We start from the raw sequence: 26,032 nt of genomic DNA, 5'->3' as shown, positions 1-26,032 counted from the left end.
TCTGTAGGTCATAGCTAACTGACTGGCCCCACCAGGCTCCTGTCATCGCTCCACAGTAGCAGTGTGCCTTGCCAAGGAGGAGTGTTGGGAAGCAATTGCTTTTTCAAAGCTATTTTACCACTAAGTCAGAAGCCTTCAAATACTCCCTTTGATTCAGATTTGTGTGTGTTTGTGTGAGTGTGGTTTACTTATATGTGTGTGTTTGTATGTCTCACTGTGTGATTCTGTGTATGTGTGTACAAATGTGTTTGTATGTATATGTGGTACTGCTTGCAGGTATTTGCATGTGTGAGTATGTGTTTATGGATATGTGTCTTCGTATTAATGTGTTTGTGTATGTGTGTCTGCACATATGTGAGCGTGTACCTCTGTGTGTGTGTGTGTGTATATATCTATGTATCAGTGTGTCTCTATGTGTGTCTTGACTGCATGTATCTGTGTGTCTGTATGTATGTGCATGTGGATGTGTGTATGTACATGTATGTGTATACATATGTATGTGCCTCTACGTGGATGTGTGTGCGTGCTTGTGTACGTGCGAGATCGAGCCCAGGGCCTCACACAATATCAATCACTGAGCTTTACCCCTTTCGTGTTTATTTTCTACATAAATTTCAAGCCATTTTCTCCTATGACCACAGTGCATCAATCCACACCAAGAGAATGACACTGTGCAGGAGTTACCAAGTCACGCTCTTCACATCTCCCCGTCCTCTCTCTTGTAGCAGAAGTCTGCGTCCAGGCTAAGATCACGTGGTAGACCTAGTTCACTCCTCTTCTCCTTTGATCACGAGGACTTCTTTTTTTGTCTTTCATGACATTGACATTTTTCAGAGAGTAAGGCTGTCTCTTTGTGGTTAGTCAGTTTGGATTTGTGTGGTGTTTTCTCATGGTGAGATTCCAGCTAGGTATGCCAGTGCTAGCCTGTCAGTCAGCCTTTATCCATTGATTGTTTTAGTGTTAGCCACGTTCTCTGCTGTGAAATTCATCTTTCTCTTCTGTTTGTTTGTTTTTTGAGACAGGGTCTCTCTGCATAGCCCTGGCAGTCCAACTTACTACGTAGACCAGGCGGGCCTCGAACTCACAGAGATCTGCCTGCCTCTGCCTCCCAAGTGCTAGGATTTACAGGCGTGCATCACCATGCTTGGCTTCAAATTTTCCCTTTGTGATCAGAAATGTTCTTACATCTGGGCAGTGGTGGTGCGTGCCTTTAAACCCAGTACTCCAGGACAGCCAAGGCTACACAGAGAAACGCCACGGCCTTGAAAAACAAAAACAAAATGTTCTTATTGTCCTTAAAGTTTTGTAGGGGGATGGGGGGCAGAGGCTGCTGTATGCTGTCTTCCTTGATAGCTTTCTGTTTTACTTTTCGAGGCAGGGTCTCTCACTGAACCTGGCTCATCAATTGGCTACACTAGCTGGCCAGTTACGCCCCCCCCCCCCCCCCCCCCCCGCATCCTTTATCTCCACACCCTATCACTGAGATCGCAGACACACACTGCCACGTTCAGCTTTTTACCTGTTGCGCAGACAGCACTTTACTCACTGAGTTGTCTTTTTAGGCCATCTATTACAAGTTCTAATGCTCATGGTTGGTTGCAACAGTCACAGCTTGTGACTTGGATCTGGCTTGTGTCCCCCGGTGGCTCATCTGTTAGAAGCTGGGCCTCTGGTGTCATCGTGTCGGCATTTTAAGAGGTGGTGCTTATTGCAAGTGACTGAGTCACTGAGGGTGCTGCCCTCAGAGAAATTGTAAAAATAGATTTATTTTATTTTTAAATTATGTGTATGGGTATGTGCACATGAGTGCAGCTGTCCCTGGAACCCAGGAGAGGGTGTTGGATCCCTTGGAGCTGGAGTTACTGGGATTATAGACATGAGCACCAAGGAGATAATCTGATTGTTTTCTGTGATTCCTTATAGAATATTTGATGAGCATGCTGTTTTCATTTGTTTGGGCAGTCTTTCTATGAGAGGCTTATAATTACTTTTAAATTTCTGCATAATATTCCACTGTTCTATAAGTACTGCAGGCTAGCCAATTGTGCCACAGGAGCCTCTGTATTCCATTGTTTATATTGAAGGCATAGGCTTCCAAGGTGAGCCTTGCCGGGAGTGCCACACTGGGCAGGCTACCAGGCTGAGGAGGGAGAGTTCTTCCAAGCAGAGTTACTGCATTCAAAGGCCAGAGATTTTCACCCCCTCTCTCTGCATAAGAAAATAGCTTTAGAGCTGGGCAAGATGGCCCACAAGTCCCAGTACTTGAGAGGTAGAGGCAGAAAGGCCAGGCATGACTCAGGCGAAGAACACTTGCCTAGAATCCGTCATTGAGGGGCTGGGATCTCGGCTCGGCAGTAAGAACACTTGTCTACTTACCGACAGGCACCAAGTGGTTATTTTTTTATATTTTACATTTATTTATTTAACCTCTGTGTGTATAAATAAGTGTAGGTGTGCCAGTGCCACAGCTTGCATGTGAGCACAACCAGGCATCTGTTCTCTCCTTCCACACTGTGTGGCCCAGGGATGGAACTTAGACCATCAGGCGTTGTGGTAAGTGCCCTCACCCACTGAGCCACCTCACCAGCCAAAGTGTTTCTGAGAACACCGTATATAGTTAGGCATGGTGGTGCACACAGGAGGCAGAGGCAGATGGAGCTCTGTGAGTTCAAGGCCAGCCTGGTTTATCCGTCCAGTTTCAGGACAGCTAGGGCTACAAAGAGAGACCCTGTTTCAAAAACCCAAACACAAAACAATAACAAAATAAGCCACAGTAAGACTAGTTACATCAGTCTGTCTTTGGTCAGGGTATGCACATTATGTGCTGTTTATATAATGTAGGGGAAGTAAATTCTAAAGAGAAAATTACCCCACATACGGTGAGATTCTGGGTAGACTTTTGGGGGGGGTTCGAGACAGGGTATCTCTGTGTAGTCCTGTGTAGACCAGGCTGCCCTCAAACTCACAGGAATCCACCTGCCTCTGCCTTCCAAGTGCTGGAATTAAAGGCGTGCGCTGCCACCACTACCCAGCATTTTTTTTTTTAAGTGAGAATGTTTTATGTGAGGTCAGAGAACAGCTGGGAGTGGGTTCTTTCTTTCCACCACGTGGGTCCCCAAGATTCTTCGCTCATCAGACTTTGTGGTGGGTGCCTTTATCCACTGAGCCCTCTTGACCAGAGAGAGAGGGACTTGGCTTCAATGGGGCCACCCATGCTGGAATGCCACTTGGCAGAACGGGTGGGGACTGGAGCAGGAAGGCCTGCAGCCTGGGATTCCTTCCTCTTTGCCAGGAGCAGGTCTTTTGTCCATGGAGATCTGGAGGGACTTGAGAAGTCCTAATGCAAGCACTTTGGAGGCAGGAGGCAGGACATGGTGTTTATTTACCCCTTTACAGTCTGTTAGAGCCGGATGCCTGGTTCTGAGCACAGCACAGACTGTTCTGGGAGCTGGTGATTTTGTTTTGTTTTGTTTTGCTTTACTTTGGTGTGGTGTGGTGTGTGTGTGTGTGTGTGTGTGTGTGTGTGTGTGTGTGTGTGTGTGTGTGTGTGTGTGTGTTGGGGTGTCTGTAGAGGCTAAAAGAAGTCATTGAATCCTGGGGCTAGACTTAGAGGTAGTTGTGTATGCTGGGAAACAAATTCATGTCCTCCGGAAGAGCAGTGAGCCATCTCAGACCCCGCCCTCCTGTGGTACCCATGTTTTAACTAAAGAAGTTAATGTCTTTCTTTTACTTCTACCTGTCTTTTTCTCTCTCTCTTTCTTTCTTTCTTTCTTTCTTTCTTTCTTTCTTTCTTTCTTTCTTTCTTTCTTTTCTGGCTTTCTTTGTGTAACAGCCCTGGCTGTCTCATTTTGTAGACCAGGCTGGCCTCAACTTCTACCTTTCTTGAGCACTTAGGATCTGCCATGGGCTTATGTGTTACTGTGCCCATTGACTGCCTGCCTTGTCTGTCTGTCTTTCTTTCTTTTGCTTTGGTTTTTCAAGACAGGGTTTCTCTGTGTAGCCCTGGCTGCCCTGGACTTGCTTTGTAGACCATACTGGCCTCGAACTGGTTTGGGTGGGAGGGTGGTGAGGGGTTGAGACAGGATCTGTCTTTGTAGACCAGGCTGGCCTCAAACTCCCAGTTCTTCCTGCCTCCTGAGTTCTGGTATTTCAGGTGTGTGTATCACATGCTGGGCTTATGCAGTGCTGAGCATAGAACCAAGAACTTCCTGTGTGCTGGGCAAGTGCTCTACCACCAGCCCTAGCCCAGGCCCGTACCATTCCCTGAACTTGCGTAACTGCATCTCTGCCTGGCAAATGCCTCCTGCTAAGTCATGCTTTCACTGGTACCTCTGGTGGCCACCTTCCTCTTTAGCAGCATTGCTTCAGCCACGTGTCAGTCATACGTTTCCAAATTAAGCCCTGTTATGTGGGGGAAAGGCCATCACTCCAAGAGCATTGTACACTTAACTAGACAAGGTTTTCTAGGGTGCTGAAGTCAAGGAGAGGCTATTTTGGCACCGGATCTATGGACATTGACCTTCTTGGGGAATACTTCTCATCAGGCCTCTGCTCACCCATTCAGGTCTCATGGTCTGTCTTTTTCTTTTTTCTTTTTTCCTTTTTTTTTTTTTTTTTTTTTCCTTTTTTTGAGACAGAGTTTCTTTGTATAGCCTTGGCTGTCCTGGACTTGGCTTTGTAGGCCAGGCTAGCCTCGAACTCACAGAGATCCACCTGCTTCTACCTCCTGAGTGCTGGGGTTAAAGGTGTGTGCCACCACGCCCAGGCCCAAAGCTCAAGTCTTTTTTTGTTTGTTTGTTTGTTTGTTTGTTTGTAGACAGGATCTTTCTGTGTAGCCTTGGCTGTCCTGGATTCACTTTGTAGACCAGGCTGGCCTCGAACTCACAGTGATCCACCGGCCTCTGCCTCCCAAGTGCTGGAATTAAAGGCGTGCGCCACCACCGCCCAGGTCATGGTTTACTCTTGACCATCCAGAAACTGTATAAAGAGTTTGGCATTACTTACAATTTATACCATCTCTGTTTTATTCAGTTGACTTTATTGCAGTATAATCTTCACAGGTAATTTTAGATTAGACTTATTAAAAAAATCAAGGCCAAGTATGGTGGCACACGCCTTTAATCCGAGCACTCCGAGGCAGGCTGATCTCTTGAGTTTGAGGCCCCTGGTCTGCAGAGTGAGTCCAGAACATCCAGGGCTACACAGAGAAACCCTGTCTCAAGAAAACAAAAACAAAAACAAAACAAAACAAACAAACAAAAATTAGGCTGAGCTAGCTGGTAAGCAGTGTTCCTCCATGGTTCCGGCCTCTGTTCCTGCTTGAGCTCCTGCCGTGACTTCCTTTGATGGACTGTGATGACAGGAACAGGAAACAAACCAATACAGTGGGTATGCGTGTTGGTGTGTATACAAGTGCAAGCGTTACTGAAATTCCCTCCCTGGGGGAGAACCCCCTCCTCCGAAGGTTCCAACGATAAACCAAAGAACAATTATAACAGAGTTCACCCTGGGGAGCCCGTGAGATTATTGTACTTAACTTACAGAGGACAGGGGTGGCCCTGGGAAGTCTTTACTCAGCATGGATGGTGGGTTCTCCATCACTGCGGAGATGGGTGCTCTTTCCTCCGCCTCCGCCCCAGCCTATATAATAAAGCCATCTGCAGTAGGGCAGACTTGTATATAAATGGCCAGGAAGAGTGGCTTATTCAGGTACAGTGACTCTCCCTGCCCTCCTCCTATGAGGGACTTTAACAGTCACAGGTTTGACTGTTGGAAACTAGGCAGCAGTGGCAGCACATGTTCACATGTGTGCATATGAAACCTAGATACCCTTGAATATTGCTCTTCAGGTGCCTTCCACCATTTTTGTCTGGAAAAGCTGAACTTGAATGAGGAAAGGTAATAGGCAAATGTGAACAGCAAGAGAACTATATATATATATATGTATGTGTATATATGTGTGTGTATGTATACACACATACACACACACACACACACACACATACACCAGCGATTGTAGAACTGATGAAAATAACAGAGGAACAGAGGAAGCCAGGTGTGTTGGGACACACATGTGATCCCAACACCTGGGGCCAGCCTGGGCTACATGAAACATTTAAAAAAAGAGAGAGAGAAAAAATGAACTGGGGGTGACAGTTGCGTAGCATGCACAGGACCTTTGGCTCTGTTCCATATTACCTTCTGTTGCGGTGTTAATAAAGTACTTCAAACAGAAACGGCTTCGTTTCCCCTTACAGGTCACAGTCCATCTTTGACAGAAGTCAGGGCAGTTACTCAGGCAGGAAGCTGAAGCAGAAACCATGGCGAACACTGCTTCCTGGCTCGACTATTTGCTTGTGCTTAGCCAGCTTTACCACACATCTTAATACTGACTGCCAAGGGAATGGTGCTGCCCACAGTGGGCTGAGCTCTCCTACGTCAATTAGTAATCAACACTGTGTCCCACAGATGTGCCCACCCACAGGCTCAAGGCATACCTCTTGGAAGAGTGTAGGCTAGGTTAGGATAACAAAGCTAACTAGACTGTTTTTTTCCATCCCCAACACTGGGACATGGGAGAGGGGTCTGAATATACCATCAATACTAGCATTTTAGACTCTTTAGTCTGAACAAGAGAAAAACTGGATTTATGATGGGAGAGAGGGCTCATTGGTGAAGAGTGCTTGTACTTCCATCAGCCTGTAACATCAGCTCCAGGGAAATCCTACATTGTCTTCTGGCCTGGCAGGCACCTGTACCCAGATTGTGTGTACATAGGCATATGTATAAATTAAAAAACAAACAAACAAATTAAAAAAAAAAAAACCCTAGGACTTAATCGAGAAGCAGAAGAGAGAGGTTAGGGCTGAAAAAAAAAAGTTCAGTAAGCAGTGGCTGAAAAGATCCCCAAAGTGGCAAAAGACATAAACTGCCAAATTAAAAAAGCACACCCTCCCCCCTGCTATGGAATACACAAAGAAACAGCAACAGCATATTGGAGAACACCCCACCCCCACCCCCAAAGGAAAACCCAGGACCACACCACCAGCACATGGGTTCAGATGCCAGACTTCCTGGTCAGCCTGGCCAAGGCTTCCCAATCATCCCTGTTGGCAAGTTGACTTGGTGAACAGTCTCCCTGAGTGTCTGGCAGGGGAGCTGTTTAGTGTGCAGTAGTATGTATGCTGTGTTTCCTTGAAGGTTTCAGCCCCCTGGAAGCCTCCAGTCCTGGCAGTTCTGTGTGCCTCAGCAACCCTCTTTCCTCCCTGAAGCTGCAAGAGAGACAGCAGCCGGGCCCCTTGTCTAAGCATCTCTGGGTTGACAGTGAGTGCCTCTAGGCTGTTTAACAGTGACCACTCCTGTGCACCTCACGGAGCCAGGCAGGGCTGCTAGCCTCTTCTCCCTTCTCTGCTGTTCACCTGATGGTGCCTCCTTAGTCTTGTATACTGATCAGAAGTTACAAAAATGCTGACTGGAGAATGACCTTGTACCAGTGCATTGCTGTGACAAAATACCTGAGAAACGCAATGGAAAGGAACAGTTTCTTTTGATTCACAGCTCAGGGGTACAGTCCATCATGACAGGAGGGCATGGCGGGAGCTTGAGGCAGAGGGTCACATTTCATCCAGTCAGGAGGGGCGAGAGATGAATGCTGGGACTCGCCTTTCTCTCTTTTTACTCAGCCCTGATCCTAGCCCATAGACTAGTACTGCCCATATTTAGGGTGTGTCCCCACTTAGAAGCTGGCTCACAGACATGCCCAGGGTTTTGTTTCCAAGGTGATTCTGAACACTGTCAAGTTGGCCATTGGTATTCAGTCACTCCGGGTGTGATGGTACATGTCTGTAACCCCAGCCCCCAGTCCTGAGCCCCGAGCCCCGAGGTGAAAGGATTTCACCTTTAGAGCCAAGCTGGGCTACACTGTTAAAAAGTAAGAATGAAAATAAAATAAAGGACCCCTGTGTAGGGACTGGTGTGAACAGCCAAAGCCCCCTGCAGTGGCTTGAGTGTGATCTAGGGGCTAACAGGGACACCAGTAAGCACCCTTTTTTCCAACACCCTGCTGTCTTAGGAACCGCCCACAAGAAAGGGAAGAAAGTTGTGCAGTCAGCCTTGTGACCATCTATCTACTTTCTGGAAAGCGGGGGTCTGGGGTCCATGGTGAATCAAGGAGTCGCTATCAGCTGCTGCCTCGCAGAGGAATCCAAGTGCAGGCTTTCCTATGCTGGTCTGTGCACACCCCGACTGGCTGCAGGCAACTCTCAGTGTTTGTTTCATCCCACTTCTGTGAGACAGACTCTTCCAGAATCTGCCGTCAAAGCAGGTCCTAACCGCCTCCTGTTCTGATTTTGTGAATGTTTGACAGAAGGTACGTGGGCTTGTCAGAGACAAAGACAAGGTTGGACAGACACAAGCAGCGCCGAATACATGGTGTGGTTGAAATATTTAATATAGTGTGTTCTTGAGGGCAAGAGAGTTAAATTTGTCCTTTAGTGTCAGATATCAAAAAGGATGAAGGCTGCAGGCGTGGCTCAGCAGGACAGTAGAGCCCTTTCCTGAGGCTGGGAGCTTCGCTCAATGGTAGAGGACCTGCCTAGGACTCCCAGTGAAGGGCTGGAGATGTGGCTCAGTGGTAGAACACTTATCTATCATGCGGGAGGCCCTGAATTTTGTTCCCAGCACCACCCCGGAAGGACAAGTAAGGGTAAGATGAAGTTCAGCGTTAGAAAAGCCTGTCTAAAATCTGAGGAGGCTGACTCTCGAGTGGGTTACAGAATGGAAGGACAAGTAGCCCAGATTGAAGCTGGCTTGGTGCTTGAGGGTTGTGACAGCAAACGGAAACTGACAGGAAGCCACCTCGACTGGCCTGAATTGCTGAGATGTGATGCAGGCATTTCTGACTGAGTTGTGACTGGCGCAGCACACGCAGTCACAGGACCATGGGGAAACAAAAGCAGTGACCTGCTTGGGGGTTCAAGACCTCATGTTGTTCAGCTTGACCCCGGTCACATCTACCTACCTGCCAGGCTTCCATGCTGAATAGGCCAGCTTAGCACCCTCAACACCCATTCTGGCTCAGTGTCTCCCCAGGACTGAGAATTGAGGAAAGGCTCTTTCAACTTAGGAATCTGTGAGAATGGAAGCTAAAGTGTGGAGGGCGGGGGTGGGGGTGGGAGAGGCAGGGCTGCATTTCCAGCTGGCCTCTCCTTGTGGGGTCACATGGACATCATTTGTCAGTGATGGATGACTTCCTGCATGAAGCAGGCATGGAGATGGGCCCCTGCTTTACAATGACGGGAAAACTGAGCACTTTGGTGTCTTGGAGGCTTTGCGGGGGTGGGGGTGGGGTTGTCCGTGGGGGCATTTGGAGCACATATGAAGCTAAGATGTTACAATATTTGCTGGGTTGGTTGTATTAAATACTGTGCATGCTCATGCATGTGCATACCAGAGGACCACTTCAAGTTGTGTGTGTGTGTGTGTGTGTGTGTATGTGTGTATACATGTGTGCATATTTGAGCATGTACAAATCAGAGAACAACCTTAAGTATTGTCCCTAAGGAAAGCTAACTACCTGATTTTGAAACATGACCCCTCATTAGCCTGGAGCTCACCAACTAAGCCAGGCTTCTGGTCAGCAAGCCCCAGGAGTCCTCTTGCCTTCCACCTCCCCATGGATTACTGCCATGCCTGGCTTTATAGTTATTGGATTTTTTTCCGTGTGTGTGTGTGTGTGTGTGTGTGTGTGTGTGTGTGTGTGTGTGTGTGTGTGCACGCGTGCGTGCTATAGCATGCATGTGGAGGTCAAAGGTTAACACTCAGGAGTTCATTCTCTCCTTACACTGTGGGCCGCAGGGATGGCACTCAGGCCCTTGTGTTCATACCTGCTGAGCCATCTCACCAACCATATCCAGTTGTTTGTTGGCTTGGTTTTTTTTCTTTTTAAAATATGGGCTCTGTGGGTTGGACTCAGTTCCTCAGACTTGCAAGGCAAGCACTTTGTCCCCCTAGCCCCTTAAATACACTTGTAAATCAGTGGCATTTTCAATTAGTGATGGAAGTGTCAGGACCTCATCCCAGCATCAGTTGAGAGCCAGCTGTGACCAACCGTAGAAGTCCCTCGAGCCTTGTCATCAAGGGTGTGGTGGGAATGAGACTTGCAGGTGTGGAAGCCTGGACTGTGTTGTGAGGACCTGTGGATGTCAAGGCAGCCCAGGGTTGCCAAGCTGTGTGTTCACCGTGAGCCTCGCTGTTCGTTTCACAGGTTCCTGAGGCCCACGGTCTCAGGCAGATGCACTCTTAAATCAGCCAGGATCTCCAGGGGCCCTTCCAGGGTCAGTCCCAAAGACTCAGGACCACGTCCCAGTCAGACAGCTCAAGGGCCCGGCCTTTGGGTTAAAGTGGCCTATCTCTCTACTGGGGTCTTAACCTGTGTCTTGTCTTCGTGGGCTTGTGTGGGGGTCTTTGCAAACACCACGGGCAGCAGAGTGTCGATCCAGGAGAGGGGAGAAGGAGATTTGATTCAATATGCATCAGTAGGTGGGGTTGGTTCAAACATCAGGCAGTTTGTTTTAGGCTTAATTAAGCACAGTACAATTTACATCAGAACTCTTGTAAAGTACTAGTGACATCTTCCATAAAGATAGCTTCTGTAGACTAACCAAGAAAGCAGGCCCAAGGTAAACAGTATTCATGATAAGGGTCTCCAGAAGAGTAGTGCTGTACATAGACTGAGATACCATAAGAGTCTGCGGAAGCCAGTGTGGCCTGTCCACACACGTAGCACAGAGGTCACCAGGCTATGCAGAAAACAGGGCGTTCATCTCTCCCTTTGCAGAGACCACCATGTGTGTTTAGCCTTCCTGGTTTCCCTGGTGCTTGACTGTGAGCACAGGGACCTACGCATTTCCTACAGGGTTGGAGCTGCTCAGGGACCCTGGGAGCTCATGGTTTCTGTTCTCATCATTGGCTAAGGGCTCCTCCTGCCCTTGGCATAGCTGACACCATCGGGGTCATTTGCAGTGTTGGCTCTTTCCTAGGCTGTAGCTGTCCACGCAGCCCTCACACTGCAGTATCCACATGGGCACCTCCACCGGCTTCAGGGGCGCTCTACTCCTCCCTAACATCTGCTGTTTCTTTCCTACCAGTTCTGTCACCAACATGGGGGACTCTCACAAAGACACCAGTGCCACCATGCCTGAGGCAGTGGCCGAAGAAGTGTCTCTATTCAGCACGACGGACATGGTTCTGTTTTCTCTCATCGTCGGGGTCCTGACCTACTGGTTCATCTTTAGAAAGAAGAAAGAAGAGGTGCCAGAGTTCAGCAAGATCCAAACGTGAGTGGTACCCCTCAGCGTCTCCTTGGCTATCCCTTTCGCTGGTCATCCTTGGCACCTCTTCCTTCCACGCTGTTCCCTGTGCTGGGGCTGCAGACGAGAAGAAGCCAGCTTCCTAGCAATTAGGGGCTTAAGTTTGGGGTGTGACCCTACGAGCAGAAGATGCTTTTTCTTCTTTAATAATAAGACACACATACATGTGGAAAAGAAAACAGAACTGGATTCAGTCTTAACTTCTCCATCAATGATTTACTGAGCCCCTGTCTCTTGAGGTCTTTGCCCACTGTGTCCCTCCCAACTTACAGAGATCTTGTCTCAAAAACAAGAAGTAGGGTCAGGAAAACGGTTCTTTGGGTAAAGGTACTTTACCCAAACCTGAGTTTGATTCCCAGGACCCACATGGTAGAAAGAGAGAACCGGCTCCTCCAGTTTGTCCTCTGGTTTCTGCTAGTGCACTGTTGCCCGGGCACCATGGCTCAGAGGTTAAGAGCACTGAGTGCTCTTCCAAAGGTCCTGAGTTCATTTCCCAGCAACCACATGGTGGCTCATCATTCGCATTCTCTCTCCCTCCCCCCCAAACACACACACATACGCGCACACACACAGTAAATAAATGTAATTTAAAAAAAAAATTTTTTTTGTTGTTTTTTTTTTTTTCGAGACAGGGTTTCTCTGTGTAGCCTTGGCCATTCTGGACTCACTTTGTAGACCAGGCTGGCCTCGAACTCACAGCGATCCGCCTGCCGCTACCTCCCGAATGCTGGGATTAAAGGCAGACGCCACCATGCCCGGCTAATTTAAATTTTTTAAAATAAAAATAAAAGGCCTGCAGCACATCTGTAATCCCAGAACTTGCGAGCTGAACTCAAAAAGGTCAGGCAGTGAGGGTCACTCTCAGCTCTATAGCAAGTTTAAGGCCAGCCTGGGCTACAAAAGCAAAAAGCAGCTGAGAAGGGAGGGTGATGAAAGGTGCTTTGTTGAAGCAGGTGATCAAACACTTGAGTGTGCCTATCCTAGGCAGGGCCTCCATGCTGCAGCCCGGGTCTTCGGCTGGGGAGGCACTCTTATCTCTCCTCCTATTACTGGCTGGGGAATCTTTCGGGTGAAACTAGGAAACACATTCCTAAAGGGCTGGTTTCCTTCAGCAAAAAATCCAGAACCCTGCCCTGAGGGTACAGCCACACCTAGGCTGCTAGGACTAAGCGGGGCTGAGGTGGGGGTGGCCTTGAGCTGGAATCCGGCCTCTCCGTCCTGTGCTAGCCCTGGGTACGTTCCTGGTGTGGGGACACTTTTTTGTAGTAAACATGTCCCCACCTAAAGATAAAAGGACCAGTAGCCTGATCCTACCCTCCAAGCTGGCCTTGTTCTACCATTTATAAAATGGAGGTCCTGCTGCTACCCAATCTTTTTTCAGGAGGTAGGCCCAGCTACAGAGCAAGCTCAAGGCCAACCTAGGCAACTTCAGCAAGATCTGTCTCAAAAAGTCAAAAGTTGCCAGGTGGCACACACCTGTAATCCCAGCACTTGTGAAATGTGGGAAAATCAAGAGTACAAGGTTGCCAGGCAAGGTGGCACATGCCTTTAATCCAAATACCTAGGAAGCAGAGGCATCTCCAGCATGTATGCTTGGTTTTTTGTTTTTGTTTTGTGAATATCAGAGTGAGTTTATTGGATTTGTTTAAACTCCTCTTTAGTTGTTGTTGTTGTTGTTATTGATGTGTTTGTTTGTTTGTTTGTTTTCCCTCTAACAGTCTCAGGGTATAACACAGGCTGGTCTCAAACTCAGTGGTCCTCTCTACCTCCCCATTTCTGGAATCAAAGCCATGTGTCACCTGGTCTATTATGCTTCTTTTAATTTTTTTTTTTTTCTTTCTTCTTCTTCATTAGAGCTGAGGATCAAACCCAGGGCCTTGTGCTTGCTAAGCAAGCACTCTACCACTGAACTAAATCCCCAGACCCTTTTATGCTTTTTAAAAAAATCATTGTTGTTTATTTATTCATGGGTTTTAAATTCAGGGTTTGGGTGTTCTGGAACTTGCTCTGGTCTACAGGCTGGCCTCAGTGGCCTCAATCTCATAGAGATCTGCCTGCTCTGCCTCCCAAGTGCTGAGATTAAAGGCATGCACCACCCTTCTCTTCCCCACCCCCCATATCACACATTCTTATCATGGCTCCTAGAAGTGATGCTTCATAAAGTCTTTGACGGCCTTAGTATGGGGCTGCATGCCATGGAGCATGAAACCACTGGGCATGGGCTATGCATATATTTGTGTGTATGTGTGTGTGTGTGTACACGTTGAAGTCAGAGGACAGTGTCAGGAGTCAGTTCTCGTCTCCCGCCATGGGGGTCCTAGGTATCCAACACAGGCCATTAGGCCAATGGGCAGGCACTTTTACTCACTCTGAGTCATCTCTCTGATCTTATTTATCTTTTGAGGGCAAGTCTCATGTAGCCAGGCCAACCTCTGACTGGCTGTATTGGATTCTGATCCTCCTGCCTCCACCCACCTGCTGGTATTACAGGTGTACGCCACCTCAGCTGACTTAAGCAATGTGATGCTCAGCACCAAACCAGGGAGAGGGGAGGCTTTGTGCATCATCAGGCAAATGCTCTCTCAAACCAAGCACCATCCTTAGCTCTAAGGGTATGGACGTTCACACAAAACAAAGTAACGAGCTAGCTGCAGTCTGGCCAGCAAGCACTCTGAGTCCAAAGAGGTACAAAACAAGTCAGGAGGTGCTCCTGGGGGCCCAGGCGACTCTCTGGGAGTGCAAGCCTCTGTGGCCCTCCCACAGATCTAAACATAGCTCTCTGCACCTGAACATTGTCCCTGCTGCCACTGACAGTGTGTGGCTAGTAAAGACACCAGCTGGGAACCTTCTGCAGGCTGCACCTGTTGACGCATTTGTTTGGCTAGTTTATTAGGTTCTTATACCTCTGCCTCCCTTCCAACCCTTACTTATTTCTTCCCACCCACCCCCAACACTACGTAGGTGAGGAAGAAGGTTAGAGGGGAAAGGAGGTGTAGAGCTCTTTAGACTACTTCCTGCTGATTAGGGGGTCATTGGGTGCCTTGGGGCAAGTCCAAACCTTATAGTCAGGATATGTCAAATTTCTCCTCAAACCACAATAGCAGCCAGGAGCAGCAAGGGGAAGCAGCTGCCACTTTCTTCTTCACAGCATTGTGTCTGCCCCACTCCTCTCCTCAGGAGAGGGCGGGGGGGGGGGTGCCTCTGGCATTTATACCCTCTCAAGAGTGCCCAGAAGTCCAAACTTAAATGATCTGCAGGTGGCAAAGATCACACCCCTGCCAGTGCACGAGGCAAATCATAATCACCTGCTGTGAAGCAGCCTCTTACCCCACACCTGGGATTAGAGCAGAACCATGGCATAACTGGATATTTACAGAAACCCGAAATGTCACTACAAAACCCAGAGTCCCGGAAGTGCCTATTTCCTGGGCCATGTCAGCATCACTGTGGCAGGAAGCCACTTGGGTCGTTTCACCCTCCCAGGGCTAGGAGGGGGCATACTGCCCAGAACTTTGCTTGGAACTTCTCTCTTGGGCAGAATTTCTGCTGAGAGTAGTACCTACAACAAAACGGAGCATGGAGCATATCCCAGGCCTCTCTGGTACCAAGAGAGGGTGGAGATGGTAGGTGCTATTGAAAATCTTGACACACACTGACAAGCACCTGTGCCAAAGCCTCAGACAAGGGCAGTCCCAGCCCTGTACACAGATCCTCTGGGTTACACTGTCCTGGGTCAAAGGCATATAAAGTTAGGGAGCCTAAGAGGCGGGGAGAGATTCCGCCTGGGCGTGGGCAGAGGGTTCCAGGAAGGGTTGCCGCGTGGCTCTAGCTGCAGACACAGCGCACTATGTGGGCAGCAGTGATAGTGTCCAGGTGCTGTGCTTGGGCTCTGGATACCTGGAGTAGCTAGGAGGGCCTTGATAGGATCCCCAGCACGCAGGCATGGCCATTGCATCATTCTGCCCTTAGCACTGACTGCTAAGAGCTCAGAGGACAGGACGCAGCGCTCCTCTCACTATGTAGGTTCCAGGCATTGAACTCGGGTTGTCAGGCTTGGTGGCAAGTACCTTTACCCACTGAGTTGTCTCACCAGCCATTTTTAACACCACTCACACCGCTTTTAGACATCACACAATTAATTAATTCTACCCTCACAATCTCCAGGGTAGCAATAGCTTTTCCCCAGACAACATTTGTTCTTAGCTCTGATTAGCTGTGATTAGCTGATCAGAGCTTTGTCTTTAGATTTTTAAGTTGAAAAAAAATTTTTAGTTCAGTATCTAAACCCCATTTATTGTGATCGGTTAATGCAGCATATGCCTCTTTCTTTGTGGAGGGGAATTGGGTATATTCAGGTATATTTGCACACAATAAAATTCCCTCTTCTCACTTTTCTTTTACTGTTGGGGTTGGAAACCAGAGTTGTGTACGCTCAGCAGGCACTCTACCTCTGAGTCACATCCCCAGTTCTAAAACCCCCTCTTTGTACCTATAGACATGGGTCCCAAGGCTCGAACTTAGATCAGCAACTGCCTTTACCCACTGAGTCGCTTTGCAAGTCCCATGACTGAGTCTTGACACATGTACTGTAAACACAGTCAGCAGTGTCCCGGCAGTGCCCTGTGGCCAGCCTCACAGCCGTAGGTAGAGCTCTAGTGCTGCCTGTCTGAGAATGGCAACTGTTGTAAACACGGCATCCATTCCATGTCAGTTCTTGGCCTCCGTCCATCCCCGTCTCTTCCTTGAAATATTTGTGTGAAAGAACTCCAGTCTGTTGCTTCATCGTTTCCTACCGTCCAGAATTGGCCGATTGTGCCCCTCTGGGGCTTGTTTAGAAAAGCCTCAAAGACTCTCATTTCCTCAAGTGACCTTTCTTTTGGGATCTGTTCTCCATTGAAGTCACAGCCCTGCCAGGAGTCAAGGCTGCAGGCCCTCTTACGTCAGGAGATAGAGGAGCATCAGGGGGATCTTGCCACTTCCAGTCAGGGCCACCCTTCTTATACAGATGTCCTTGTACCACTGATCACAAAGCTAGAAACATAGACGTGTTTCTCAGAGAAAAAGGCATGGCTGAAGGGAAGGCTCAGCAGTTAAGAGCACTAACTAATCTTGCAGAGGACCTGCGTTTGATTCCCAGCACCCACATGGTGGCTCACAGTCCCAAGGGATCTGATGGCATCTTCTGACCTTGGAGGGCAGCTGGCACACACATAGTGCACAGTCATATTTAGGCAAAATACTCATACATATAAAATGCTAAAGTAAATAAACTTAAAATATGATTTTTTTTTTTAAAGAGAGAGAGAGCCAGTCGTGGTGGTGCACAGCTTTAATACAAGCACTCAGGAGACAGAGACAGATGGATCTCTAGGAGTTCAAGGCCAGCCTGTTCTGTTACACAGAGAAACTCTGTTGGGGTGTGTGTGTTTCTCCCTCCCTGTCCTCATAAAGGGTGGGCAGGGCACAATGTCTGACCCAAAAGTGGCTAGAAGGAGCCCTTCTGCAAACACAGGTCTGGGACCTCTGCTGCCACCTGTTGAGGTCACCCGCATTTTCTGCTCTCCCATCAGCTGGGTTCTGCTCTTCCTGTTGGCGTTCCAAATATGGCCTGTCTCAGGATTAACTGTGCAACCAAGGCACTTTACCCCATTAAGTCATTTCATTGGCTGTCTTAGTTAGGGTTTCTCTGCTGTCATGAAACCAGGACCAAGCCGGGCGTGGTGGCGCACGCCTTTAATCCCAGCAGAGGCAGGTGGATTGCTGTGAGTTCGAGGCCAGCCTTGTCTACAAAGTGAGTCCAGGATGGCCAAGGCTACACAGAGAAACCCTGTCTCGAAAAACCAAAAAAAAGAAAGAAAGAAAGAAAGAAACCAGGACCAAAAGGAGCTTGTTGGGGAGAGGGTTTATTTAACTGGCGTATCCTGAATCACAGTCCTTGAGGGACACCACAGCAGGAACTCAAATGGGGGGGGGGTGCGGGAATCTGTAGGTAGGAGCCAATGCAGAGGCCACAGGGGAATGCAGGGCTCTCTGTGACCACCACAGCCAGCAGAGTAATGGTCTACAGGAGGCAAGAAAGGTAGCTCAAGTCAACATAGCCAAGTAGCCAGGATTGGGTCAAACTTAAGGATTTCAGCCTGTATAGTTTGTTTTAGGCACATTTAAGCACAGCATGACACAGTGAAAACTTCCCTGGTGATAAATTAAGTCATTTCCATATTCACAATAAAGCCTAAGACGTGACCACACTAGTACTCTTTGTAAAAGTACATGTGACGTCTCCCATAACGATGGTTCTGTAGCTTTGACTACATGTGATACCTTCCACACAGAGAGGTTCTATAGAGGGTCTAGGGAGGATCGGGTGTGGTCTCCTGCAGTGGAGTGCTACTTACTGGCTTACTCCTCATGTTGAGCTCAACCTGAGCTCTTATAGAACCCAGGACCACCAGCCTAGGGATGGCCCCTCCCACATCAGTAATCACTAATTAGGAAAATGCCCCACAAGTTTGTCTACAGCCAGGTCTTATGGAGGCATTTCCTCACCTGGGCTCCCGACTCTCAGACGATGTTAGCTTGTGTCAAGTTGGTAACCCTGGCCAGCACGTTGGCCCTGGGCTTGTTTTCCTTTTCTTTTGTTGACTCATTAGCTCAAGCTGGCCCGTGCTTTGCTGTGCTCCTGTGTGAAGGAGGACGCTGAGCTCCCATTCTTCCCTTCTCCACCCCGGAGTGCTGGAATTACAAGTGTACAGATCCCATTTATCCCACTGCTGGTTTAGGTGGTGTTGGGGTGAAGACGACCCTGACAGCTCCACTGTCCACTAGCTGCACTCCCAACTCTCTTTGGTCTTTTGAGACAAACCAAATGTGTAGTCTAGGCTGGCCTGAACTATCTCCTCATCCTTAGCCTCTAGAGTGCTGGGTTTGGGGATACGCACCACCACCTGAGCCAGCCCTGTCTTGTATTTGGCCTGAGGCCTCTGTCAGCCCTCCACCTGCCCTGGCACCCAGCTCCCTTTAGAACAGCTCCTCTGGGAGCTCCCCATCTTTCTCTCAGCTCTGTCTGCACAGGCCATCTAGCCTGTCCTGATTCTGCTGCCGCCATTCTCATGCCCCCTTTCAACCCCTTAGCCCTGTGGCCTGGACACATTAGTCGCCAGACAGCCAGGCTCTGCAAGTTCAAAAGCAGCTTTCCAGGTCCCTCCCCAGCAGCGGGATATCCCAGGAGGAATCAGTTCTACCACACAGAAAATTAAATTTGAGTTGCCTCAGCTTTCAGACGTGCTTCTCCGCCACCGTTGCCTGGGACAGGAGCAAAAAAATGCACCCACCCCCTTGAGGCGCCTGGGTTCACCCAGTGAGTCAGTGCTTTCCCCGCCCCTCTCCTCCCCTTCCTCTCTTCTGGCCCACTCTGGCAGAGGCGCCTGCTCCCGGTGGAGGGATGGGATGGGGGCACTAATTGGAACCGGTCAGGCTTTGCTGTGGAGCCACGTGGTGTCTGGGCTCCCACAACTTGGGCCAGCTGCCACCTGCACAGTGCTCTGGGGTCTGGGCCTAGGTACCAAGAAGGGGATTTCTTAAGACATGCAACTTTTGTGTTGGCTGCCCCCACTGCATGGGGTAGGAAAGGGGGAAGTACATCTCCCTGTAGTGCCCAGGATGTTCCCAGATGACAGGGTCCCAGTTATCTTTACAGGCTCTGGCAGCAGCAATGGCTGCTTTGGTTCTTATTGTTGCAACCTGCACACGTCTCTGTGTCAGGGCTGGGACAGCTTTGTTCTCCATCCTTTTTTTTTCCCCTTCGTAATGGGAAAGGGGGAGGGTGTGGGGAGTGGGGCCCTGATATAAACAGTTGCCAAGGAGACTGAGTGGGGGTGTGTGCAGAAAGGTTCTCTCCTTCCCTCAGCCCATGGGGGGGGGGGTGTTACCCCCGCCGCAGGGGATCATGGGAGGCTGCAGTCTCAATCCAGAGTCCCGCTGGAGCTGCCAGATGTTGCAAAGTTCACAGGCTCATGGGGACAGAGGCAGGCAGAAGTACTGAAGGATTCTGAGGACTTATGGGGTGTCTGGTGGCACTTTCGGAGTTTTTGGGCCCAAGCAGCCTACCCCACCACACTGAGGATGGACAGAACTGAACTTCCTTTTTGTTGGCTCCCAGCCGGCTGCAGCAGAGCTCAGTGTAGGGCCTTCCTTTTCCCCTAATCCCTTTTGGGAGCAAGGGGCATCATGGGGTGTGCGTACTCATCTCCAGCGGACGAGCCCACTCTGAGAAGGTCAGTCCCAGCCCTAGCGCAGATGTGTGGGTAGCCCACGGGCAGGGGGCACACGGCTGCCATCCACTGCCTAAGGGAAAGGCAGCTTCCTGGGGAAGGGTCAGATGGCCTGCTCTGAATTGGGTGCTACCCGGTCTGCTTCCTTGAGCTGGCTGGGAGCTGCTCCCAAGCAAGAGGGACATAGTGTGACTGCCCAGCACAGGGTCCCCTGACTACTGCCTCTGCTGGATCTGAATGAGTAAGGGGAGCAGACGGAGAGTTCTTCTGGTCCCCCAGGGCCGAAAAGTCAAGCTAATCAAGGGGCAGGCACTGGGCCTAAGAAGTGTTCAGGTGTGGGTGGGAAAATGGCTCTGTAAAGTGCCTGGTACGCAGCGTGAGAGTCTTAGTTTGATCTGCAGAAGCTGTGTAAAGAAGCTGGGCGTGGAGGCAGGCTTGTAGTCCCAGCTCTGGGAAGGTGCTGGGTGGGCAGGTCCCTGGCCGGGGCTTGGTGTCCAGGCAGTCTAACCAGAGTGCTGAGCTCCAGGCAAGTGAGAGACCTTTTCTGAACAAAGTGGACAGGGCTTGAGGAACGACACCTGAGGTTGACACGCCACATGTGCACACAAGAAGTGCTCGGTGTTGGGGGTTTTGCCCCTGGGTCAAGGGGAATATCTCCTGGCAAAGCTGTCCAGGGCTGTCCCCTCACCAGGGGCCAGAGGCAGCTGGCCTGGAGTTGGGCCCCTTTCATATGCAGCAGGAGATGAGCCTCAGACCCTGCCAGCTCCCCGCTAGCTATGTGGTACGTTGCCCTCGGGAGCCTGCTGCTCTATCTCTTGAGAATGGAGCCCAGCCTTTTCTGTCTCTGGCACTGGGCACCAGCACCTTTGTGGCCCTGTGCCACCTTAGGCTGCCGGATATCTGAAATCACAGGCTGGCCCAGACAGCTGTTCACTTTCCAAGAAAACTTTGTCCCCTTGAGTGTCACTCCAGTTCCAGGTGCCTGGCAGGGCTCAGGAGACACTGTGGAAGTCAAGTCCAGTAAGTAGCCTAACCCTTCAAGGAGTAGGGCTGGGACGTCACATGCCTATGTGGTGACAGGACCTAGATTTGCAGCCAGCTCTGCCCCTGACGTGGCTTCTCTTCTCCTGCTGTGATTCCCTTGGGCTCTAGCTCAGGGACAGAACAGGCCCTTGGAAGACAGAGATGGCACGTTCTGGTCCCCACCCTCAGCACCTGGCATGGTGCCTGTTCCCGCCCTGTGTGCCTGGGCCGGAGATGTGATTCCTATGGAAACATCTGTCTTTCGAGAAAAGCCAGGAGCTGGCTTCTCAGCCCAGAGTGGGAAATGTCCCCAGAGGCCTCTGTCTACCGCTGCCTGCCAGATGCTGGGTGGGAGACCTGGGCCAGCAGTGCGGAAAAGCCATGAATTGTGTGCCGGGTGCCAAGCAGGCACACAGACAGCTCCCCTGAATTATTAAAAGCCAGGCCTCAAGAGAAGCCACCTGAATATGTGGCGGGTGTTCCGTGGATGAACGTGCTGCCAAAGGTGGTGACCTTGATGGTGGGGGAGCAGGGAACGGTTGCTCTGAGGACACTCAAATGTAGTGTTGAAGGACAGTAGGGGTTGGTGGGAAGGCGTCAGAGAAGGTCAGGCCAAGTCCAGGGGGCATCAAGTCCATGTGTCCGCTCAAGGGTGTAGGGGGTCAGTGACTTGACCAGAGAAGCAAGAGCTGGGGTTTCTTTCTGGAACACCTTCTCTTACACCAGTCTCTACCCAGAGCTTCCCACTTTTTGGGTTTGGTGTGGTTTTTCAAGACAGGGTTTCTCTGGAACTCTCTCTCCGTGTAGACCAGGCTGGCCCCAAACCCATAGTGATCCCCTGCTTCCGCCTCCCGAGTGCTGGAATTATCAAAGCCATGGGCTTCCCACTTGGAGTTGTCTTTCTTTTCTTATGTGTTTGTGTGTGTCTGTGTCACATGCACGTGACGCACAGGTATGTAGAGGCCAGAAGTCCTCTCACGTGCCATAGACCTTGCTTATTAAGTTCTACATATTTGTGGAAGTCTGTGCAGCTGTGTGCATACCTAAGCTAGGGAAAGCATAGGATGCCCAGCGTGTCACGTGGTGCCAGACCCATGATTTCAGATCAAGCTCTCTTAATTGCTGGGTTATCTCTGCCCACCCACTTTTTGACATAGAGTCTCCCATTTTCTCACTGACTCAGGCTGGAGCTAGAACATCTTTCAGCTTGTGCCCTGTTTGCCTGAGGTGAAGGGACAGAAGATGGAGAGGGGAAGAGCCAGGCGCTAGGAAGGAGGAGAGCATGGGAAAATCTCCAGGCCAGCCCCGAGCTGTCCTGAATCTGACCTCTGTAAGCTCACTGATGATTCAAGGCACACAGAGGAGTGCTTGGACCAGCTCCAGCTGTTGGCTTTGTCACTAGGGGCTAGCATAGGTGGACAAACTGCCACAGGTGCCATTGCCTGTCACACCCATCCTGTAACAGTTGCATCTGTCCCCATCAGACTGTCTTGTTTTTCAGGGCCCCACCTGTCAAAGAGAGCAGCTTTGTGGAAAAGATGAAGAAAACGGTGAGATTCTTGTTTCTGCTTAGTAGGACTTGGCCTCGGTGGGTACCAAGGGGGCCCAGGAGAGGGCCAGTCTTCCTGACAGCACAAGGGGCCCTGCCTTTCCTTGGATTTTCTTGCATAAACTGAGACGTATGAACACACCCTCCCTTATGATCAAAGTTTACAATTTTGAGTCCATTTCCCAGAACCCTCATGTGCTTGTAGCATATGCTTGTAATCCCAGGGCTTTGGGTTCCTGGGGCACACTGGTCAACAAAGAGCCTACTTAGTGAGTGCCAGAAACTTCCTCTCAAAATGACAAAAACAAAAACAGAGCCTGGCGTGGTGGCACACGCTTTTAATCCCAGCCCCTGGGAGGCAGAGGCAGGCGGATCGCTGTGAGTTCGAGGCCAGCCTGGTCTACAAAGCGAGTCCAGGATAGGCGAAGCTACACAGAGAAACCCTGTCTTGAAAAACAAAACAAACGGTGATGTCATGCAATGATGCATGAACACGCACGTATGCAGCACACAAAATTGGTGTATTGGAAGCCAGGTATGGTGAAATAGACCTGCAGTCCTGGCACTAAGCAGGCTGAAGCAGGAAAATGAAAAGTCGAGGCCAACCATAGTAACACATAGAAACTCTGTCTCAAAAATCAAATTTTTAAAAAAAAGTGCTTACTGCAGCTGTGCATGGTGGTGCATGCTGGTAATCCCAGGACTCAGGAGGCAGAGGCAGGCAGATCTCTGAGTTCAAGGCCACCGTGGTCTACAAATCACGTCCAGGGCAGTCAAGGTTCCACAGAGAAACCCTGTGTCCCGCCCCCCCTCCCCCGCCCAACACAGAGCTCACTGCTCTTGCACAGGACCCGGCTCAATTCCCAGCACCCACATGGTGGCTCCCAACCATCCGTGTGTCACTCCAGTTGTGGGTCAGATACCTCTGGCCTCCAGTGGTTCCTGAATACACGTGATGCATAAATACATACACGTAAGATAAAATTTATATTTTAAAAATTGGAAAATGTGAAGCTCCCGTGCAAATGCCTGTTTAAGATCTATTATTTGGTGGAGGGAGGAGGTGTCAAGGCAGGGTTTTTCTGTGTAGCCTTGGATGCCCTGCTGCTTTGTAGACCAGGCTACCCTTGAACTCAAGAGATCTGCTTGCCTCTGCCTCCCAAGTGCTGGGATTAAAGGCATGCGTCACCACTGCCTGGCTTAATTTTTATTATTTTTAATATGTGGAGGAGGAGGAGGGTTGTGCATAGGAGTGTAGGTGTCCATTGAAGCCAGAGGCCATTGGATCCCTGGAGCTGACCACCTGACGTGGGTGCAAGAACTTGGGTCTGCAGCAAGTGCCCTTAACCACTGAGCATCTCTCTGGCCTCTGTCTCAGTGTGTTATTACAAGAGACTTTCCCTCCTGCAGAATTTGGTGTCCTGTGTGTGAATGGGGGTCATGGACCCCCCCCACAAACCCCAAAGGATCACATCCACTGTCTGCAGATACATACAAACATACATAAAGCAAGATCCAGGTCTGCTACGCATATTTTCCCAGTCACCTTCTCTTTTTGGGTGTTAGGTTGTGTTATACATCAGGGTTAGAGTGTGATCTTGAGTGATGTGCGTGGACTCCAGCTGCAGTCCTTTGGGTGATATCTGTTCTCTGATTGGTGACAGCCAGATCTCCGATAAGAACTGAGGCCAGGAGAGGAAGAGAAGACCCCTAAGAGGGCTCCACTTGCCAGGCCCAGCCCGTGTCTCCGGGAACTCGGGCTGCCTGTTCCTGGGCCCCTCACTGACCCTCTGTGTCTGCCTCCTCCCACAGGGAAGGAACATTATCGTATTCTACGGCTCTCAGACTGGCACCGCTGAGGAGTTTGCCAACCGGCTGTCCAAGGATGCCCACCGCTACGGGATGCGGGGCATGTCCGCAGACCCCGAAGAATATGACTTGGTGAGTGTGCCCCACCCTGCTGCTCAAGTGGAGGGACCCAAGGACACCTCTTTCCTGTCTATGGAGGGGGTTGGATGGGCGTCTCAAAGCGCTCTAAGCATGGCTTAGGCCAAGGTTCTTAATAACTTGTGCATTAAAGCTGAGGGAAGAGTAGGAACAGAGTCGTGAAGGGGTCAAGAGGGGCTGAGAATTTGGTCAGAGGCTATAGTTAGGGGCAGTGGAGTCCATAGCCATCTTGCCCGTATGGTTCCTCTTAAGACAGTATAGGATGACAGACCACAGCCATGTCTGTAAGGCATGTCCATTCCCTTACATGGCGTGGCTCCGTACAGTGCACAAACTCCCATCAGCCAGAGGTAGAAGGCCAGAAGCAGCTGGTCTAGGAGTTGCCATCGTCAGCACCCACACACCCACTGCCCAACTGAAGAGACCGCCCTATAAGGTGCACCCGCTCTCAGAGCCCCCCTCCCCTGGATGCCCACTCCTTCCCTGCGACCCTGTCCACTCTGTCACAGGGGTCTTCTTCCATCTCCAGACCTCCTTTTATATGTATAAGGGGCTGCCTGGCAAGGCCCTTTCACCACCAGCTGCAGGCTCAGGCCACAGGGTGACACCCCTGTCTCTCTAGGCCGACCTGAGCAGCCTGCCTGAGATCGACAAGTCCCTGGTCATCTTCTGCATGGCCACGTATGGTGAGGGCGACCCCACCGACAACGCCCAGGACTTCTACGACTGGCTGCAGGAGACTGACGTGGACCTCACCGGGGTCAAGTTTGCTGTGAGTCTCCACAGAATCCTGTGGGCACATGCTGGCCTGTGGCAGCTCCCCAGAACCCTAGGGTTCTCCTGTGCAAGCTGCCTCTTCTGCTTCCAGCAGAGAGGCTGCCTGATCCTTGCTCCGGTGGAGCCACAGTGGCTCCTCCCTGCTTCCCTGCTCCCTGGGACCATTGGTTACTGGACAAAAGGCCAAGCCGGGAGGACTGGAGCTGCCAGCCAGCAAAGCTGGCCACTTAGGTTTGGGATGTCAGAGCTGGTTGTAAAGAGCCACCTGTGGACCACAGATCCCCTAAATAAAGCCATCAGCTCTTCTCAGTGCCCACAGTGCCAGAGGCTCCCAAGTCCAACCCAAGGACAGCAGATCCCACCAAGTGGGCTGAAGCCCTGGCCTCAGAGCCTCCCCTGCTGTCCACACAGGTGTTTGGTCTTGGGAACAAGACCTATGAGCATTTCAACGCCATGGGCAAGTATGTGGACCAGCGGCTGGAGCAGCTTGGTGCCCAGCGCATCTTTGAGTTGGGCCTCGGTGACGACGACGGGAAGTAAGTGCCTCCTCCCAGCTGCACGGGTGCCAGCGTAGCGTGTGGGCCACCCTCCTTCCCCTAGCAGGTTGGGAGCCTCAGGGTGAGCGAGCAGGCTGATGCTTAGCCTGACTAACCCTCTTCTCTCCCCAGCTTGGAGGAGGATTTCATCACATGGAGGGAGCAGTTCTGGCCAGCTGTGTGCGAGTTCTTTGGGGTGGAAGCCACTGGGGAGGAGTCAAGGTAAGTGGAAGGCCAGAGCTGAGGTCTGGGCTGGGGGCCCTGGGGACACAGCGAGGTGGGGGTGGCAAGAGCTCAGACATAGGATCTGGGACACCCTTGTTCCAAATGAAGAGGATCCCTGAAGGTGAGGGGAGTGAGGTGCTTGGTAGCATCACCAGGACTGGTGGCTTCCCTGCCACCTGTGCTCCGTGGCCAGCTAGTTCACTCAGGCTCTCGGGGTGGGGGGTGGGAGTCACCTTCAGCCTTGGCCCTGTCGTTTGCTTTTCTGTATGTCTGCTATAGGGTCCCCTGCATCCTACTGTCATGTTTTCCACCCATGGCCCCTCTGTAGTTTGAACT

At 50.5% G+C, this 26,032-nt stretch overlaps 1 protein-coding gene across 1 annotated transcript in view; it reads left to right on the top strand.

Annotated features, from left to right (window-relative positions):
* LOC127202626 (NADPH--cytochrome P450 reductase) overlaps positions 1-26,032 on the top strand; it is a 37,148-nt gene that overhangs the window by 7,308 nt on the left and 3,808 nt on the right. The window contains exons 2-7 of the mRNA XM_051161311.1: positions 11,148-11,336; positions 22,164-22,212; positions 24,024-24,152; positions 24,781-24,930; positions 25,347-25,471; positions 25,604-25,693. Of these exons, the coding sequence (XP_051017268.1) occupies positions 11,148-11,336; positions 22,164-22,212; positions 24,024-24,152; positions 24,781-24,930; positions 25,347-25,471; positions 25,604-25,693 (732 nt within the window). The remainder of the gene's footprint in view (positions 1-11,147; positions 11,337-22,163; positions 22,213-24,023; positions 24,153-24,780; positions 24,931-25,346; positions 25,472-25,603; positions 25,694-26,032) is intronic.

Source organism: Acomys russatus, chromosome 19 (genome assembly GCF_903995435.1).
Source record: "Acomys russatus chromosome 19, mAcoRus1.1, whole genome shotgun sequence".
In the NCBI taxonomy this organism is placed as follows: domain Eukaryota; kingdom Metazoa; phylum Chordata; class Mammalia; order Rodentia; family Muridae; genus Acomys; species Acomys russatus.
Note: the sequence above shows the minus strand (reverse complement) of the source record. Positions and strands in the feature narration are given on the sequence as shown.